At 44.1% G+C, this 18735-nt stretch overlaps 1 protein-coding gene across 1 annotated transcript in view; it reads left to right on the forward strand.

The window, feature by feature from the left end:
• Positions 1-602: 602 nt before the first annotated feature.
• The window catches only part of KCTD8 (potassium channel tetramerization domain containing 8), an 87673-nt gene continuing 69540 nt past the window's right edge, over positions 603-18735 (forward strand). Inside the window, exon 1 of the mRNA XM_056855386.1 lies at positions 603-1461. Within this exon, the coding sequence (XP_056711364.1) occupies positions 603-1461 (859 nt within the window). The remainder of the gene's footprint in view (positions 1462-18735) is intronic.

Genomic DNA, 18735 nt, shown 5'->3' on the forward strand with positions numbered 1-18735 from the left:
CTGCGGCTCCGGGCCGGGGAGCAGCGCGGCGGCACGCGGGCAGAGCCGGGTGGTCGTCGTCGGCGCCGCCGGACCCCCTCCCACCACACACACACACACACACACACCCCCCGCTGCAACACGGAGCGACGAGCGGCGCAATTGGCTGAGGGCCGAGAAGCGGGAGGGGGCGGGCTGCTGGTGGGGTGGGGTTGGGGAGAGAGAGGGCGCTCTGTGGCTGAGGGGAGAGCCGGGGGCGTCTCAAACCCCGGGCGGGGGGGGGCGGCCTCCCCACCCGCTCGGCTCCCAGTCGCGCCTCGAGGAGAGGGGCCGCTTTGGAGACGGGGCGGCTCACCTGAGGCGGCCCCGGGCAGGCGCGTCGAGCCCAAAGGCAAAAGCCGGCGAAGTGGAGACGCGGCGCCTTCGAAGGCGGGTGATGGGGCTCTGAGGGGAGGGGAGGGGGCGGCGCCTGGGCGCTGCGTGGCCAGGGCGCACGTGGCCGGGTGGGCTGGGCTGGGCGAGCCCGCCAACCAGCCGTCCAGGCGCCGGGGCTGCGAGCGCGCGGCCGTCCCGTCGGCGCCCAGCTCCCTGCGCCGAGGCCGAGGGGCCTGGCGGCTGCAGCCATGGCGCTGAAGGAGAGCGGCGGCGCGGCCCCCATCCTGCCCATCAGCGCCGTGGTGTCCTCCTCCTCCTCCTCGTCGGCGGCCGAGGGGGGCTGCGCCTTCCCGGAGGTGGTGGAGCTGAACGTGGGCGGGCAGGTGTACGTGACCAAGCACGCCACGCTGCTGAGCGTGCCGGACAGCACCCTGGCCCGCATGTTCGCCCCGCGCCGCGGCGCCCCGCGCGAGCTGCCCCGCGACAGCCGCGCGCGCTTCTTCATCGACCGCGACGGCTTCCTGTTCAGGTACGTGCTGGACTACCTGCGCGACCAGACGCTCGCGCTGCCCGACCACTTCCCGGAGAAGGAGCGCCTGCTGCGCGAGGCCGAGTTCTTCCAGCTGGCCGAGCTGGCGCGGCTGCTGGCGCCGCGCGGGGCCCGGCGGGGCTCGCTGCACGACGAGGGCTGCCCCAGCGACCCGGACGACGGGCCCGAGCCCCCGACCCCCGCCGCCGACCCCCGCCCCGGAGAGCGGCGCGCCGGCTTCCTCACCGTCGGCTACCGCGGCTCCTACGCCGCCGGGCGGGACGGCCAGGCCGACGCCAAGTTCCGGCGCGTGCCCCGCATCCTGGTGTGCGGCAGGATCGCCCTGGCCAAGGAGATCTTCGGCGAGAGCCTCAACGAGAGCCGCGACCCCGACCGGCCCCCCGAGAAGTACACCTCCCGCTTCTACCTGAAGTTCACCTACCTGGAGCAGGCCTTCGACCGCCTCTCCGAAGCCGGCTTCCACATGGTCGCCTGCAACTCCACCGGCACCGCCGCCTTCGTCAACCAGTACCGGGAGGACAAGATCTGGAGCAGCTACACCGAGTACATCTTCTACAGTAGGTCCCCCCACCGCACCCCCCTGCTCCGCTTCTGCCCGACTTGGCTCTCCCCGGGGAGGGAGGCCGGGAAAGTGGTTTGGCTTGAAGGTTTGGCGGTGACATTGCATGATAACGTTGAAGGAGCCTTGAATGCATGTGCACCCTGCCTTCCTCCAAAAGCTGGACTTGCACGCATGGAGGACTGAAGGAAGGGTTTCTTCTAAGCCAAGGTATAAAGCCCCCTGGCTGGGGTCCCAGACCCCTCTTGTCTAGCATTCTCTTTCTGACAACCCCCAGCTTCTGGGATTCCTGCAAGTAGGATAGATATGACAGCTAAACGAAGAAAAAGAGCTGTTTTTTTATTTGCCCACTTTCTCTACCACTTAAGGAACAATCGTACAAGCTTACAGTCGCCTTCCCCTCCCCACAACAGACACCCTGTGAGGTAGGTGGGGCTGAGAGAGCTCTAACTAGCCCAAGGTCACCCCGCTGGCTTGCGTAGGAGTGGGGAAACCAACCCGGTTTACCAGATTAGCCTCTGCCGCTCATGTGGAGGAGTGGGGAATCGAACTTGCTGTTTGTCCCAAGGGAAGGCAGCATGGTATAGCCAGGTCTCAGGCGCTAAGCAGCATCAGTCCTTGGAAGGGAGACCACCAAGGAAGACTGCAGAGGAAGGCACTGGCAGAGGAAGGCACTCTGCTTCTCACTTGCCTTGAAAGCCCCTTGCTGGGGTTGCCGCCATAAGTCAGCTGCGACTTGACGGCACTTTACACACGTACAGCTTGTTATTTTTTTAAGCTTCAAAAAATTAATTTCTGCCTTTTCAGAACATGGTATTAGGATGCCCAGAGCTTACAAGCACTTGGGTATATAAATGAATCATGGGGGGAAATCAGTTTTGTTAAAACTATTTAAGCTCATGCATGTTGCAGAGAAAGAGAAATTTGGCAATGCCTATGTGTAAAAAAAAAAACAAAAAAAAAACCCTGAAAGTTACAACTTACCAGTTACTGCCAAGTATATGAGAATTCAATTTTATTTTGATCTTTAGAATGTGACTGCCAATAGTAACAAATGAGGTCTCCCTAAGCTAACGATTTCTCAAGTATGGTCCCTTTTTGGTAGAAATAATATTGAATCTTAGCGTTGTAACATTTGGATACAACAAGTGATATGATTTGGATCTAGGTGGTAAGATATCTGAAGGAAGCAAAAGGGGCTTTGGGAAATGTTTTGGGAGAGATGTTTTTTTTTTTACCTTATTCAATTCAGCTTTCCGCCTTCTAAATGCTCAAATGACATGTGCTGAGCTGATTTCATACATGCATGATCATCACTTGGTGTTCACTAATGTTGATCATCCTCAGTTGAAAGTGTAACTGTTTCCATTTTGAGAACCTGCTTGAACTGACATTTGACGATAGGAAAGTTTAATCTCTGGTGATTAATCTTCGACTGATTCACACATGCAAGTCATCAATTGATGCTTCATTGGACCAATGGTATACATGCATGTGTGAACCAGCATTCTTCCTGGGGGTCTCCTGTCAAGATTTACTTAACTTAATGGCATAGTAGGGTTGTCGTGATCAAGAAGTCAAATCACATGAAATAAGATACAATTGACTGCGGTGTTGTCCAGCTATCTTGTTCTAACAGTGGCCAGTCTTGGGGGTCTTACAAGTGGAATGGATGTGACATCTAGGTGGGCTTGATTTGCAGCAGTGCTTAATTTCAAAAGGTAGTCATTATGACAGTGTGCTACATTGCTAGTAATTATTATTGCAACTTCTCTACTGTGAATATCAAGAAATTGAAATGTTGCTTTGGAAGGCTATTATGTTTTTCTGAGTGAGAAACATGGGTTTCTTTTCCTCGCCAGAAGCATCTGAAGCCCTACTAATTGCATTTTGCGGAAATTCTCTTCTCTGTAAAAAGGTTGGAGGGTTGATGCCATTATGCTTTGTGGGTTTGTTGAACTGAAGCTTTGCAGAAGATTAAAGCAGGCAACACTAGGAGTAAGGAAAGGTTTTTAATATTTTATCACTACATTTCCTTCCATTCTCATTAACTACAAAGTAAACAGACTCCATCTGGACGCATTTCAGTGGAAGACAGAACAGCAAGGGTTTCAGTTTTCGAAAGACTATTTAAAAGGTCTTCAGTTTCCCCCTGCTCCCCTCCCTGAAAGCTTCAATGAAGGCAGAGTTCCTTAAATAACTCTCAGGTGTACACAGACGTACACGTTTTACAACTATGCGAATGGAAAAATAAACTGTCGAAATGTGTTACTAGAAAGCGTCCTTAAATCTCACCAAGTACATGCTGTGTTGGACGATAAGTAGAGAATGATTCAGACTAATGAAAACGCGGCTGGATTCAGAATGGGAACATCCTTTGGCAGAGATTTTTCTTCCCGAGTCTCAGAAAGCTTTAAATCTTTTTTAATGTGTTTAGATGGGTTTGTGTTAAGCCCTGTACACGAGAGAGTAATTTTTTCTGGTTTGTTGTACGTGTGTTTGTGTTTGTATGTGTGTGTGGCTTTGCAGTGGAGGAAAGTCTGGATGGAAGAAATTGGAGTAGCTGATGTCAATGGCTCAATAACTAGGAGAGGCGGCTGCAATTTCCATCTTTACCAAAAAAAAAGTCATTCAAACAAATATAATGGGAAATAATTTAAGGATTTTAACTGTGATTGCTGCTGTGATTGCCAATTTAAGCAGAAACTGAGAGTCAATTCACTAAACTATAATGCATATGGGCCGCTTGAGATTGCTGCACATGTCAGCTGCCTGCCCTTGGCAATTGCCACATGTAGGATAAAGCTTTTTTTTTTTTTTTGTGGGTCATTCAATTTCTTGTCTTTTGAAAGTATTGAAAAGGCTTTGGGTGGTAGTTGACACATGCAAGTGTTGGAAAAGGCTGCTGTGAGCCCAAAAGTTAGGGGATTAAATTATAGATTGTTCTTCTGGCATTCAGTAAGAGACACAGTCCACTTGACTTTTGGTTGAACATTTGGGGCCTTTGGAGATTTCCTGATTTTAAATAAATAAGCTACTTGGGGATCTCATTTCATTTGTTTCATTGAATGCAGAAGGTCCCTGGTTCTATCCCTGGCATCTCCAGTTAAAGGACTAGGCAAGTAGGTGATGTGAAAGACCTCTGCCTGAGAGCCGCTGCCAGTCTGAGTAGACAATACTGACTTTGATGGACCAAGGGTCTGATTTAGTAGAAGGCAGCCTCGTGCTCGTGTGAATTGGCAAAGGTTTTGTCTGTTCAGGAGTAGGATTCAGTGTGAATTGCTCTTCCAGAAATATAGATGCAATCCTCACTTCTAGGAGATGTTTGGTTCAAGCATAAGTAAGTCTACACTGAAGTAAGTCCAGTTTTATTCAATGGGACTTACTTCTAGGAAAGTGCTCTTAGGATTACAGCATTTAAAGCACAGTCTGACCCAAAATAAGTACTGCTAGGTTTCACTGAAATCATTGGTAAAGTTTTGAACCTGTATGTTTTGAAACCAATGGGACAGAATAGTGCTTAACTTTGGCTTCATTATACTATAGGACTCCCGGTACGGGTAATGCTGCTCCATGCAGTCTGCCGAATGGGAGTGAACTGCAGTCTCAAATGCTGGCCCATATTCCCCCTAATGGTGAGCATTCTCCTGTTCAGTTCCAGAGTGAAGAGATGCAGAATATTTTGCAACCTGATCCTATGCATGTTTATTCAAGAGTAAGATCTAGTCAAGTGAATTAAATGATGCTTACTTTTATGTCAGTGCATCAGATATTGGTGGTGGAGGAAAGTCCTGTCAAGTCACAACTGATTTATAGCAGCCCATAGAGTTTTCAAGGCAAGGGACATTCAGAGGTGGTTTGACATTGTTTGCCTCTGTGTAGTGACCCTGGACTTCCTTGGTGGTCTCCCATCCTAGCACTAACCAGGGCCGACCCTGCTTAGCTTCTGAGATCTGACAGGATCAGGCTAGCCAGGCACATAAGATCATACCCTCTCTTATTTCACTCTCTCTGGGAGGTAGAAGGAGAGAAGTCCCTTCCCTCCCCCCTCTTAGATAATTTGAATTGTTTTAATTTCAGTACCAGTAAGTAGCCTCTTTTTAAAACAGCATTTTAAAAGTAAATATGAGTTCATTGCGAACAAGTTGAACTGTGACTATCTTTGAAACACACTGTTTTCCTGATAAAGGAAAAACAGAGAAAGACTTAGCGTCTGTTGCAAATTCCATTGAACTCAGACACTAGCAAGTTATTACTGATGCTAGGAATAAGGAGCTGCCTTCCTGTATCTCTCAGGATCATCTGGTGACCCTAGTTAATGTGTGTGTGTTAAGTGCTGTCAAGTCGCTTCTGACTCATGGCGACCCTATAAATCAATGTCCTCCAAAACATTCTATCTTTGACAGCCTTGCTCAGGTCTTGCAAACTGAGGGCCATGGGTTCCTTTATTGAGTCAACCCATCTCTTGTTGGGTCTTCCTCTTTTCTCCTGCTGCCTTCCACTTTTCCTAGCATGACTGTTTTTTCCAGTGACTCTTGTCTTTTCATGATGTGACCAAAGCACGATAGCCTCAGTTTAGTCATTTGAGCTTCTAGGGTCAGTTCAGGCTTGATTTGATCTATAACCCACTGATTTGTTTTTTTGAGGGGGGGCAATCCACTGTATCCATAACACTCTCCACCACATTTCAAAGGAATCTACTTTCTTCCTGTCAGCTTTCTTCATTGTTCAGCTTTAACACCCTAGTTAATACTCCCTAGTTAATACTCCCGCATTATGTCCTCAAGGTATCTGAGTGCAGCAAAGTGTACAGTTCTCAAATTGTGAATATTTGGTTAGTACAACCGGAAGCATGGTATCTACTTTCCATGTGATGGGAAATACTATTGCAACCAGTAATTGGATCCTTTAAGTAGGTGTGGGTGCCTGATCTTGCTTCTACTGCTGGTTTTCTTTTCTTTCTTTTTTACTGTTCAGCCAAACATCAGTCCAACATCTACCCATCTGGGAAATGAACTTGAGTGCCATCCTAAGAACATTTTTCTTAGGTGTAAGCCCCATTGAATAGACCTAAGCTGGATTCAGAATAGACCTGCTTAGGATTGCTTTCTAAGGAGTGCACCAGCTCAGCACTATTAGTATGTGGGCAGTCTGGTAAGGCAAACGTCCATTAGTGACCAAATGATGCATTCTGGGAATTGCACCTCCCTGCCAAATTCTGTCTTTCAGCCTGTCTGCCCTCCTTCCTTTTTCTATTTATGCAAGCCTTGGTTACATCTAGACTGGACTACTGCAATGCCCTCTACTTTTGGCCTTCCATGAAGCATTCAGAAGCTTCAGACAGTGCAGAATGCTGCAGCTAGACCAGGGGTCGGCAAACTTATTAGTCAAAAGAGCCAAATATCAGCAGTACAACGATTGAGATTTCTTTTGAGAGCCAAATTTCTTAAACTTAAACTATATAGGTAGGTACACTGTTTATTAACTTAATAAACTTTAATTAAAGTTTTAAGTCTTAATTAAACTGTAGGTACACTGGGGGGAGATGCTAGGGTTGCCAGATCTCCAGCCACCACCTGGAGGTTGGCAACCCTAGTAGAGGAAGGGAGGTGGGAGGGATGGAGAAAGTAAGGAACTGGGAAAGGAAAGAGAATGAAGGAACTGGGGAAGGAAGGAAGGAAGGGGGAGGGGCGGAGAAGAAAGAAAGAGAGAGAAAGAAAGTAAGAAAGAAAGAAAGAACTGGGAAAGGAAAGAGAAGGAAGGAACTGGGGAAGAAAGGATGAAAGGGAAGAAGGAAGTAAGGAAGAATGGGGAGGGACAGAGAGAAAGAAAGAGGAAGGAAGGAACTGGGAAGGAAAGAGAAGGAAGCAACTGGGGAAGAAAGGATGGAAGGAAGGAAGGAAGAAGGGGGAGGGGGAGGACGGCGGGGGATGGCAGGCCTTTCTCTGGCGGATGTGCGACTGTTGAGGGGCTGCCTGGCCCTCCACGAGCGCCCTGCATGCCAGGCAGAAGACTCCGGTGGGGTTTGGCGGGGCGCATTCAAACCCGGGTCTGCAAGCTGAAAGAGGCGGCCGGTCGGGGACGAAACGCTTTCCCACTGGGCCCCGGGCCTTCCCCCCGTTCCCCTCCGTGGCTTGCCAGCAGCCTCACGCGGGACCAAGTCGGAGCCTGCCGGGGCTTCCCTCCTCACGGGCGAGAGGGCGAGCAGGCCAAGGGCTACCTTCGGAGGGGGAGAGGGGTGCGTTGCCCTCGTCGCCGCTCAGGGAGGGAGCTTGCAAGGCGCGCCGGACCTCCCTCGCCTCTCCCCGGCCAGCCTACCTGCAAAAGCCACCGAAGGGCATGTGGAGAGAGCAGGCGGAGGAGGCCGCCGCCGGGCTGGGGGCTGTAACCTCGGCGTCTCGCCCGGCAACAGGCGACGCAGAACAATGCGCAACAGGAGGGAGGCCAGGCCTTCGTCCCCCTGCCGTGGAAAGAGCCGCACTCAAGGGCTCAAAGAGCCGCATGCGGCTTGGGAGCTGCACTTTTGCGACCCATGAGCTAGACTGTTGGTGGGGGGCAGTTACTGGGAGCATGTGACCCCAGTACTATAGCAGTTATACTGGCTACTGACCAATTCCTCAGCCCAATTCAAGATGTTGTTTTGACCTTTACAGCCCTACATGGCTTGGGACCAGGGCATCTGAAGGACTGTCTTCTCCCATATATTCCTGCCCAGGAACTAAGATTACAGGGAGAGGCCCTCCTGACTGTCCCACCAATCAAAGAATCTTATCCGGTGGGCATAAGAGACAGGGCCTTTTGGGTGGCAGCCCCATGATTATGGAACAACTGCCTCAGGGAGATGCCCCAGTTACAACCCCCAGGGAGATGAGCCTGGAACCCTCATTTTTTATCTTATGGCAATCCCATAGGCTTTTCAAGGCAGACATTTGGAGGTGGTTTGCCATTGCCTACCTCCACTTCATGACTCCGGTATTCCTTGGAGGTCTCCCATCCAAATACTAGCCAGGGTCAGGGCTAAGAGTATGTGACTGGGCCAAGGTCACCCAGCAAACTTCCATGATGCAAGTGGGGATTTGAACATGGTTTTTCCAGGTCCTAGTCTGACACCTTAACCACTACACCACACTGGCTCTCAAATCAAACAATCACATCAATACATGTGTGTGTGTTAAGTGCCGTCAAGTTGCTTCCGACTCATGGCGACCCTATGAATGAAAGTCCTCCAAAATGTCCTATCTTTGACAGCCTTGCTCAGATCTTGCAAATTGAAGGCTGTGGCTTCCTTTATTGAGTCAATCCATCTCTTGTTGGGTCTTCCTCTTTTCCTGCTGCCCTCAACTTTTCCTAGCATGACGGTCTTTTCCAGTGACTCTTGTCGTCTCATGATGTGACCAAAATACGATAGCCTCAGTGTATTCATTTTAGCTTCTAGGGTCAGTTCAGGCTTGATTTGATCTATAACCCACTGATTTGTTTTTTTGGCAGTCCACGGAATCTGTAACACTCTCCTCCAACACCACATTTCAAAGGAATCTATTTTCTTCCTATCAGCTTTCTTCACTGTCCAGCTTTCACACCCATAGTAATAGGGAATACGATGGCATGAATGAATACATCAATACATAAACGTATATAAACACACAGCCAGAGAGGGGAGCCAATAATAATTAGTGGGAGGTAGGCCAAACAAAATTTAAAAAAATCTTCAATTACTGCTTCTCTCTTCACATAAGAACATAAGAAGAACCCTTCTGGATCAGACATCTAGTGGTCCATCTAGTCTAGCATCCTGTCTCACACAGTGGCTAACCAGTTCCTCTGGAGGGCCAACAACAGTCATAGAGGCTGAGGCCTTTCCCTGATGTTGCCTTCTGGCACTGGTATTCAGAAGTTTACTGCCTCTGCCTCTGAATGTAGAGGTTCCTTTTAGTCACCATAGCTAGTAGCCACCAATAGATCTATCCTCTATGAATCTGCCTTACCCCCTTTTGATGCCTGTGGCCATCACTACATCCACCATTTTCAGATTCATCTTCTCTTTTTTCTTTATACTTCCTTCAGATCTTTCCTTTCCCCCTATATATCTTGCCTTGATGTCTATAGTGAGGATAGTTGATCTTCTTTGCAACTGCCAGCTCCAGCTTCTGTTCATATCCCCTTCCCACTACTGACTAACCTGTTCACCCACCCCCTTTACATGTTTCTTTGATCCTGCCCTTCATCCTGTTCTATTTGCCTATTTGCCCATCTATGTTGCACTCAAACTCGCTACTGTTTTTCTTGTGCTAGAATGCCATTCTTGATCCATTCTTTCTCTCCAGCTATTGTCCCTTGCCTCCAAAATCTTAGAATGTGCTGCTTATTCCTATTTGTTTCAGCTTTCCTTGAACTCTTCTCTTGAACACGGATAATCTGGCTTCTACTCTGCATTCAATTGAAACAGCTCCTACCAAAATCGCTTCCTACCTCCTCACTTCCAAGTCCAAAGTTTTCTACTTTGTTTTTATCTTTCTTGATCTTTCTGCTGAATTTTTGTACTGTTGTTCAATCTACCACTTTGCTCCTTAAGTTTCTGTGGCCATAGTCTTTCTTTGTGATAGCACCTACAATGAAGAATTGACTCCTAGTGGAAGTATGAAAGTCTACCACCTTGATGGCTTTTAGGAGAGGTGCAAGTCAGAGCTTTGTGGGTGGGGATTTGGTACGGTTAATGAATGATTCTATTAGGCTTTATTCCACATAATACCTTCTCAAGGGTGGAAGCTCTTTGCTTTTCTTCTCTCCACTAGGGTTCTCTAGAGATCTGTCCTTTGCCTTCCTCTGTTCTCTTCCTACACAGTGTCCTTGAGGGACCTCATCTAATCCAATGGTTTTCAGTGTCACTTATATGCTGACGATACCCAACTCTCCCTCTCCCTCCATCTGATCCCACATCTCCAATTGCCTGTCTAATATTTCCACTTGGATATCTCGATATGTGCAACTAAACTTCTCATGTCTCTTCCTAAGCCTCTGCTGCCTTGTCTACTTTCCATATTCATTGACAACATCGCTATCCACCCTTTAGAACATGCACGAAACCTTGGCTTTATCTTTGATTGTTCTCTCTTGTTACACATATTCACTGAGTCATGTCACTTCTCTCTTTACAACATTGCAAAAAATATGGCTCTTTTTGCCTCCTTGGCAAAAGTTCATTGTGGCCATCTCTTGTCTTGACAACCACAACTTCTGTTCTGGCTTCTAGTTGTCTCACCTTGACTCTCTCACTTTTCTTTATCAAAATCATTCATCCCTCTCATGTTCTGGCCATGCAACACCACCTCTTTCTGGCTTCCTCATCCACTCTTGGATTCAGCACAAATGCCTTGTCTTTACCTTCAAAATATTCCACAGCCTTGCTTCCCCCCACCCCCGCTCTCATATTTCAGTATATTTATTCATGCAACTTACATTTTTCTCGTTACAGCACCTTCAGTCATCTGGAGAACTTCTGATCCCTCAAACAACTCTGTTCTTTCTTCCTTGTTTCCATCCCTCCCCCACCCTAGAAATTCATCTCTATGAGATGCTACTTCTTGTTTCCTTGATATTCTTCCTCAAAACCCATGTTTTTAGTCACCATCGTCCACTGAGATTCAGCTTACCTTTCATCAACAGGTGGGAGTGGTCTACACTACCTCTGAATGGATTGTTTACTTTTTTGACTGTATTCTGTTTTCATCTGTCCTATGTAATGTTGTGTAACGTACTTTGTCTTAGTAAAATGGACTTTATGACCATTCTTTGTAATAATAACTCTGCCTCTTCTTTGTGTTTCTGCTGTTTGGATCTCTGGAATCTGTTTGTCAACTGATGAAATGGATTTGGCTTTTGAAGGCTGATGCTACAATAAATGTATTGGTCTTTAAAGTGCCACAGAACAGAAGTATGTAATTATCTCTATCCAGATATGATTCTGCAGTGCAGAAGGCATGAGGGTAGAAGGATCAGAGGTTTTGGATTATACTCCTAGGCTCTCTCCTTGTCCAAAAGTGAATGAATATCAAAATGGGAAATTTATTTTTAAATTACACAAATTGACATGTTTTCATAGTGACATAAATCATTATTTAAATAGTGACAATACCTATAATTTCACTTGTTCTCCCCCGACCCCAGCAACCTAGCTGGGAGGATTTAATAGTAGGAAAGCTATTGGATGTTGGAATCCCATTTGAAGCAGTGAACAGCATCCATATTTGGATATGGAACTAGTTTGTGCTGTATAGTTTTAAATGCAGCAATATCTGAGATACTGTGTGGAGTTTCCATTTATACCCAAGACAGGAAAGCCATGAGCTCTGTGGAAATGAAGGGACAGGTTTCACCAAACCTTGAATCCAAGGTTCTTGTTTAAACCAAAATAGTTGACTACTTGTTTTTTGCTTAAACACTTTAAAGAGGTATAACTAGCGGCAGAAGAGACATTATTTAATTTCTTTTAGTTTTCTAGTTCATTTGCCTTTTAAAAGTGACAGCCAGGGTTGTAAAAATATTTCACACTCATGAACATCAAATTATTAAGCACAAGGCTGATCATTCCTGCTGACAAATGAGTTTCAAATTCACTTAGTTTAATGAGTTCCTTTGTGTAATCAGCTAGGTCTTTTCTACAAAGAGGTTGCACGGCTGTGATTGCCATCTCAAGGCAAGATACAGCATCCCAACCCAACGAGTAGGTTGAAGGTACATGATACAGGTCAAATGCTGCAGTTAAGTAGATCGGGGCTCAAACAGTGCCTTGTTAGGATACCACATGAGAACAACATTTGAGCAGCTCTTAGAAGAAAGTTGTACATAAATACAGCAATTAAACATTCTGTCTATCACTTCATGTAGCTTATTTTTCTTTAACCATCTTCTTATTAGTGGAGGGGGCTGCTATAATCTTGCCAATCTTAACTGGGCTTTGCTGGTCCAGGATGTGATCAGAAACACAAACTTACAGAGAAGAGATTGTACACTTATTATTATTACTATTAGCATTAGCATTCAGAAAGCTCCATTAGATGTGCAATTCAGTTTGCAGTTTGTTGTAGAATGCTTACTTCTGTTGCACTTCCCATAATATTGAGAAGTCAGGAATCTGGGGATTTGGGGTTTATGAGAACAGTGAAAGAAAAGGTGTAGAAAACTGAGCCCTTATACCAACAAAAATGACTGCTGTGAGGAAATGTGTTAGAAGACATACTTTGTTTCTATTTAACATGTGGAAATTACTTCTCTAGCAAGGTAAGCATAATCTTTTAATACAGGAACCCTTTTTGTCTAGGGAACCATATTGCTTATGTCCACTGGATTGTTTCCAAAAACATCCATATGCTGTATCTGTTTAAGGGGAGAGTATCCAGGATTTATTTATAGAACATACATGTAATATTTTTCTGTGTGTGCTCTACAGGCTTGTAGAGAAACCTGGGTATTTTCCCCTTGAAAATGTAGAGCTATATGCATGTTTTTGGAAACAGCCATTGCTCAGTTTAAAATAAGCAATGTGGTGCCCTAAACAAAAGGGACTGCTATATTAAAATAGTATGCTTATCTTGCTAGAGAAGCAATCTCTACCTGTTAAACAGATACAAAGCATGTTTTCTAACAAGCTTTTCATATGCAGCAACATTCTTAAGTAGATCTTCTATTTTCCTTATCAGTTTTGTTAGTGAGCCCCCCCCAAGTTTGTTAAACCCGTGGCTGCTTTTGGTTAAGTGGACCATTCACAAATTGGCTGCCATGGAGGCTAAGGCCAGACACACAATGTTGGGAGGTTCCACAGAATGTTAGGAAAATCCAAGCCAAGCATCCTTCTGTGATAGGGGCAGTTTTTTTTCCAAGTGGGTGCTGTCTGGAGTCACAAAGATAATACCTCCAAGTTCTTCAGAAACAATTCTTGCTCCATGAAGCAGTGATAAAGATTGGAACATTACTTTGGGGGAGAAGACAGTATGTCTTCACACATGATAAGAAGTCACACATGAATGAGAAGGATGTGCAGAGCCAATAATTTTGTGGTGTATTTGATGATGGATCAGTGTGTATATACATAAATACCATCTTTTGATTAAAATAAAAAACCTTAAAAATTCTGTGATGAACAGCAGAATTCTAAAGAGTAGTCCTGGTCATGAAACCCTCATGGTTGACAGGGAGTTCAAACAGAATTCTGAGAATGGCAGTTAGAACTCTGACATTTAAAAACTGACAGTTGACTGGGAAAGAAGTTAACAGAGAGAGCTTGGAAACAGTTGTGTGAGCTGTAAGCTGTATGGTGGAGGATTCTCCTCAGGAGTGAAAAGGAACACATTTCGGATTTTTGGATCAGGACAGGATCCTTAACCAGTTCTGTAGAGGAAATAGTTCTAAGGTTTATAGTGTGATTCCTAAGAGTTTAATTGAAAATATGTTTTGTGAATAGAGTAATAATAGGCCAGTTTGAGAGAAACTGGGGAAGTATGTTAATGTTCCTAACTCCTACAACTAAAGAACCACTGTGAAAAAGAAAGTAGCTTAAATATAAGAAACAAATTAGTGGCTGCCAAGAGAAAACACCCTCAGTGGAAAACAAAGGTTTAAACACTTGTATTTGAACCACCTTGATACATTTGGAAGTACAATATATCACTTGAATGTAACCATCTCAGAGTTCTCAATTCTGTTATTCTGTTACAATCTACTTTCCTGTTATTGAAGATTTGCTAACCTGACTTTTAAATCCCTCAAAAAGAGACAATAAAACTATTTCAAGCTGTATTTCAAAAAGTGTCTCCAGTGCCAAATATTTCTGACCATCTTATTTAAAATAAGTCTCTCCATCATCATTTCAAAACACCCCCCTTGTTAATAAAAAAGTAGTAAGAAGCTAAATACCAAGAACCTAACACAAATTCAAGGTTAAATGAAACCCCAAGATGATAATAACTCGGGTAGACTGAATCCACTCTTCAAAACAACTAGGTGAGGCCAGCCTGCCTGGTTTCTCACCTGTGCTTCTAGAGAGTAGAAAAATGCTAAAGTGATAGCATGATAATATTTAACTGTCTCAGTTATAAGGAGATGTGGGTTTTCAGCGGCCACATGTCACCCTGAAATGGGTGTTGTTCTTTTTTGCCTAGGAGCTCAGAGACACTTAACACAGATGCTTTCCCCATTGCGGTAGCTTTCAGGACCACACCAGTTTCTCTTCAGTTGTAAAATTAGATTATGTGCCTTCAAGCTATACTCTGGCTGCAGTTCTGTATATTAGCAAGTTGTAAAGTCAAATATTGCTAACGTGTTTACAAAATCAACATTTTTAAAATGAGAAAGGAGGAAGACTAGTTTTGCGTGCGTCATAGTAGCCATGGACTCTGACTGGAAGGTCAGCTTCTCGAAGAATGGGTGTAATTTCCATTTTGAGCTCCTCTTAATCTCTTTGCGTTTCGTAGTTAACACTCTTTCTATTATGGAAGCAATCCTCTATTATACATGCTTATTACTATGCTTTCTCCTTCAGAGAGCCTAATTGGTCTTAATAGATTTTACTTCTAACATCTGAGAATCACAGAACCCAGCAGGAATCTGTCCTTTATCAGTTGACCTATGGAGCTTTGAAGCATTCTTTAAAAAGACTTTAAAGGTTTCTGGTTCTTTGAAAAGCTTTTAAAAAAATTAATTCATGTTGTTTAGTTTTCTACTTGGAAGTCATAATTCTCTGTTGCTTGTTATGGAAATTGTGACAACATAGTGAAAATTGTTCCTTTTATTCTGAGCTCTTCTGCAGGTGTAAACCTGCAAATGGGCAAAACAAACAACTGCTGGCCCCCACCTTATGGAATAGCCTGCCTGAGGAGGTCAGGAAGGCTTTCTGCAAACTATGCAACATTGTATGATTCAAGAAGGTTTTTTCTATGCAGGCAATAGGGTTGCACTGTACAAAATGTTTCACAAAATTTAGTGAACAAATTATTAAGGAATATGGTCTATACTGCTGTGTATAGCTTGCTGTAAGTAGGATCCTATTACGTAATTTTTGCATCATTTAGTGTGTCGTGTTAATAGTTAGGTTTTGCTTCAGTTCTGTTTTTAGAATTCTGGTTGGTTCTACTACCCTAATCCCTATTGTATTGTTTACTGAAAGTTCCATCCCGTAGATTGCATTGACTCATTCTGTGTAATCTGCCTTGAGTCCAAGCGAGAAAGAGGGACTGTAAGTAATGCAAATACAATAAAAATAAAATAAATCTCAGCCTTCCTCCAAAAAATTCAGTGCAGCCCCGTGATGCTCTAGGTCATGCTCTAGGTCATCCATCAGCATGGCTGAGTATAGATTTCAACTCAGGGCTCTCAAATTCTAATCTGGCACTCTCACCATTGGTACCCATCAGTACAGTTTCTCATCAGTATACTCATCAGTATATTTTCTGATACCCATTAGTTTCTTCCAAAAGCATCTCCCCCCACCCCACTGAAAGCAAATGGCCAGTCTGGCTTTCCTCTTCCTTATTGGAGCAGGAAGAGTTTCAGAAGAAACCAGAAACCATCACTTATATGTGTGATGGGAGCATCTCTTCAAAAACAGCTGCCTCCATCAAAGCAAGGCTCCTTACTTGCACCCACATATCATTTTGAATAGGTTGAGTATCCCCTATCCGGACAATCAGACTTTTTTCAGTCGGCATGCAGGCATTACTCACAGGCCCTCAGCAGCCCACCAGTTTGCTTTCTGATGGTTCAGTGTACACAAAATTATTTAAAATATTATTTAAAATTACCTTCAGGCTATGTGTATAAAGTGTATATAAAACATAAATGAATTTTGTGTTTAGACTTGGGCCTCATCCTCAAGATATCTCATTATGTATTTGCAAAAAATCAAAAATATTCCAAAATAAGGAAAGGTACAAAATACGGACCACTTGTGGTCCCAAGAAGTCCAGATAAGGAATACTCAACCTGTAATATATCAACTACTTCGTGATTAGTTCTGGCCCCCATGACTGCTGTTTTGTGGTGGCAGCCACCTCCCAAATTTAAAATTCCACGTGTTGATAGCCTCTTTTTTATATATATAAAATTTTTTATTGCTTTTTCCATAAAGTTGATACAATAATCCCATTCGATATACCATCTAGCTTATTTTTCCATATATAAACAATAATAGTACAATGCTGAATGGATATCCTCATAGTAAAATACATATATCAATTTGAACTCCCCCCCCAACTTCCTCTAACCCATTCTTAATCCGGTCACTTCTTTGTATTACTCTTTGCCTATCCTTCTAAAACAGTATATATTTATTTTTATTTATCTATTTCTTTCTTATATCCATGCATACGCCATAACTTTGTAACCCTATCTGATATGATTAATTAACATTGAAAGTAATTAAAATGCTAATAGAGTATAAATTATTCCTAGAACTACACATACTTGACATTATCATGTAAATTTAAAAAATTATATTTCCCTACACCTCCCCTTATTCCCATTATTTTAATACCCTCCAACCCTTCATCCCTTCTTTTTAAAAGACTTCTTCTGTCGGGGGTTTCTACTGTTCTTTTCTTGCTTTCTCGGTATAGTCTCTTGAAGTCGATGGTGCCCAGTTGCTACATCTTGCCCAGTTGAGTCTTCATCCTGTCGTATTTCTTCTTGGTCTCTGCCTAGAATTGGATCTGTCAGTTCTTTGTGGTTTAATACAAATCTTTCAGCTTCAACTGGTGAATTGACGGCTCATCTGCTCTGTTTATAGATGAACGTAAGTCCTTGTAGTATTAACCAGGCATACTTTATTCCATTTTTCCTCAGCATCATTGTGAAGTCTTTGTAAGCATTTCTCTTTGCAACCAAGTGGTGAGGTATATCTTTTAGCATTATTAAGGGTAATCCATCTACCAAAAAAGGACTATCATATTGGATTTGCATGGTTGTATTCCTCATTTTGAGATCAAAAAAGACAATCACAATCTCCCTGGGTGTTGATTTCTGTATTTTTGGTGACAGGGGAACTGTGTATATTTTATCTATTGCGTAATTTAATTTTTGATCACTTAAATGGAAAATGTCAGCAAGTGACTTTATCATAGTCTCTCTGGTATCCCCATATTTTTCCGCGAGATTGCGTATTCGTAGATTTGATTCTCTTGATTTCATCTCCAAAAATGCCATCTGGTCCTTCAAAATCTCTCCTTGTATTTGTAGGTTTTCAATTTGTTTCTCATTTTCTTTGGTTTCCTTGTAAATTTCCTTTTGTTCCTCCTCCGTTTTTGTTATAGTAAGTTCCATCTTATTCATGTCTATTTTTAATACCTTCACTTGTTCTTTAATTGACTTAATCTCATTCATAAGATTGTCAAGTTTCTGGTCGAGTAGTTGAGTCATATGCTGTGTTAGATATTGAATTTGCTTGTTAAGTGTTTCAGTTTGCTGCATCAAAAGTTCCTCTATTCTTTTTTAATCCATGGTTCCCTGTAGAATTAGTTGCATAGACGGGCAGTATTGATGTAACACCCACCATCGAGTTTCAAGAGTCTTCTAGTTAGGTCTGTAGGGACATCTGGTACTTCTCACTGAGTCTCCTCACTCTCACAATGAGACGTGGCAGGAAGGCTCAAAAGCAAAAGTATTTCAAATCGGAAATAAAACTTCTTCCCTCCCCCCTCTAACTCGAAGTCTTCAGTTGCTGCATGCAATGTCACTCAAATCCTCAGTTGTTATGTCTACCCGCAAGAAAGATTTATAATCCTCAGTCCGGTTGGTGATTTTTCTTATTTATTATCAAGTTATCTCATGGTCTTAGGAAGGGTGTGTGTGCGGGTGTACAGCTAGTTTAAAAAAACTCCATCTCTTTTTTTTTTTTAAGAAAAGCAAACAAAAGAAGTTCTTGGCACTTACAGGTCTCGGATGTTGGGGTTTCTGATGATTAAAATATTTCAATAGCTGGTATTAGGTAGAGGAGATCTGATCCCGGTTCCATTAGAGGTGCTCGCAGCGATGGTCCTCTCTCAGCTGAGCGGGACAGCCTCAACCCCCCCCCCCGGTTTTCGTTCCCGGGGGAGAATTTGGGAGTCAAACTGCACTGGTCGGCAGCAGGAATTGCCTGCTCCACGTTCCACCTTTTAGGAACATGGTCGAGTCACTGAAAGTGACTCGTATCCAAAGCGCCTCCAGGTTCTCTCAAGAGCTCTTGAGAGAAGTTGCGATCAGATCAGCCATCTTGCCGGAAGTTCCAGAAGTGTTGATAGCCTCA

This window comes from Euleptes europaea, chromosome 9, assembly GCF_029931775.1.
Source record: "Euleptes europaea isolate rEulEur1 chromosome 9, rEulEur1.hap1, whole genome shotgun sequence".
Classification (NCBI taxonomy): Eukaryota; Metazoa; Chordata; class Lepidosauria; order Squamata; family Sphaerodactylidae; genus Euleptes; species Euleptes europaea.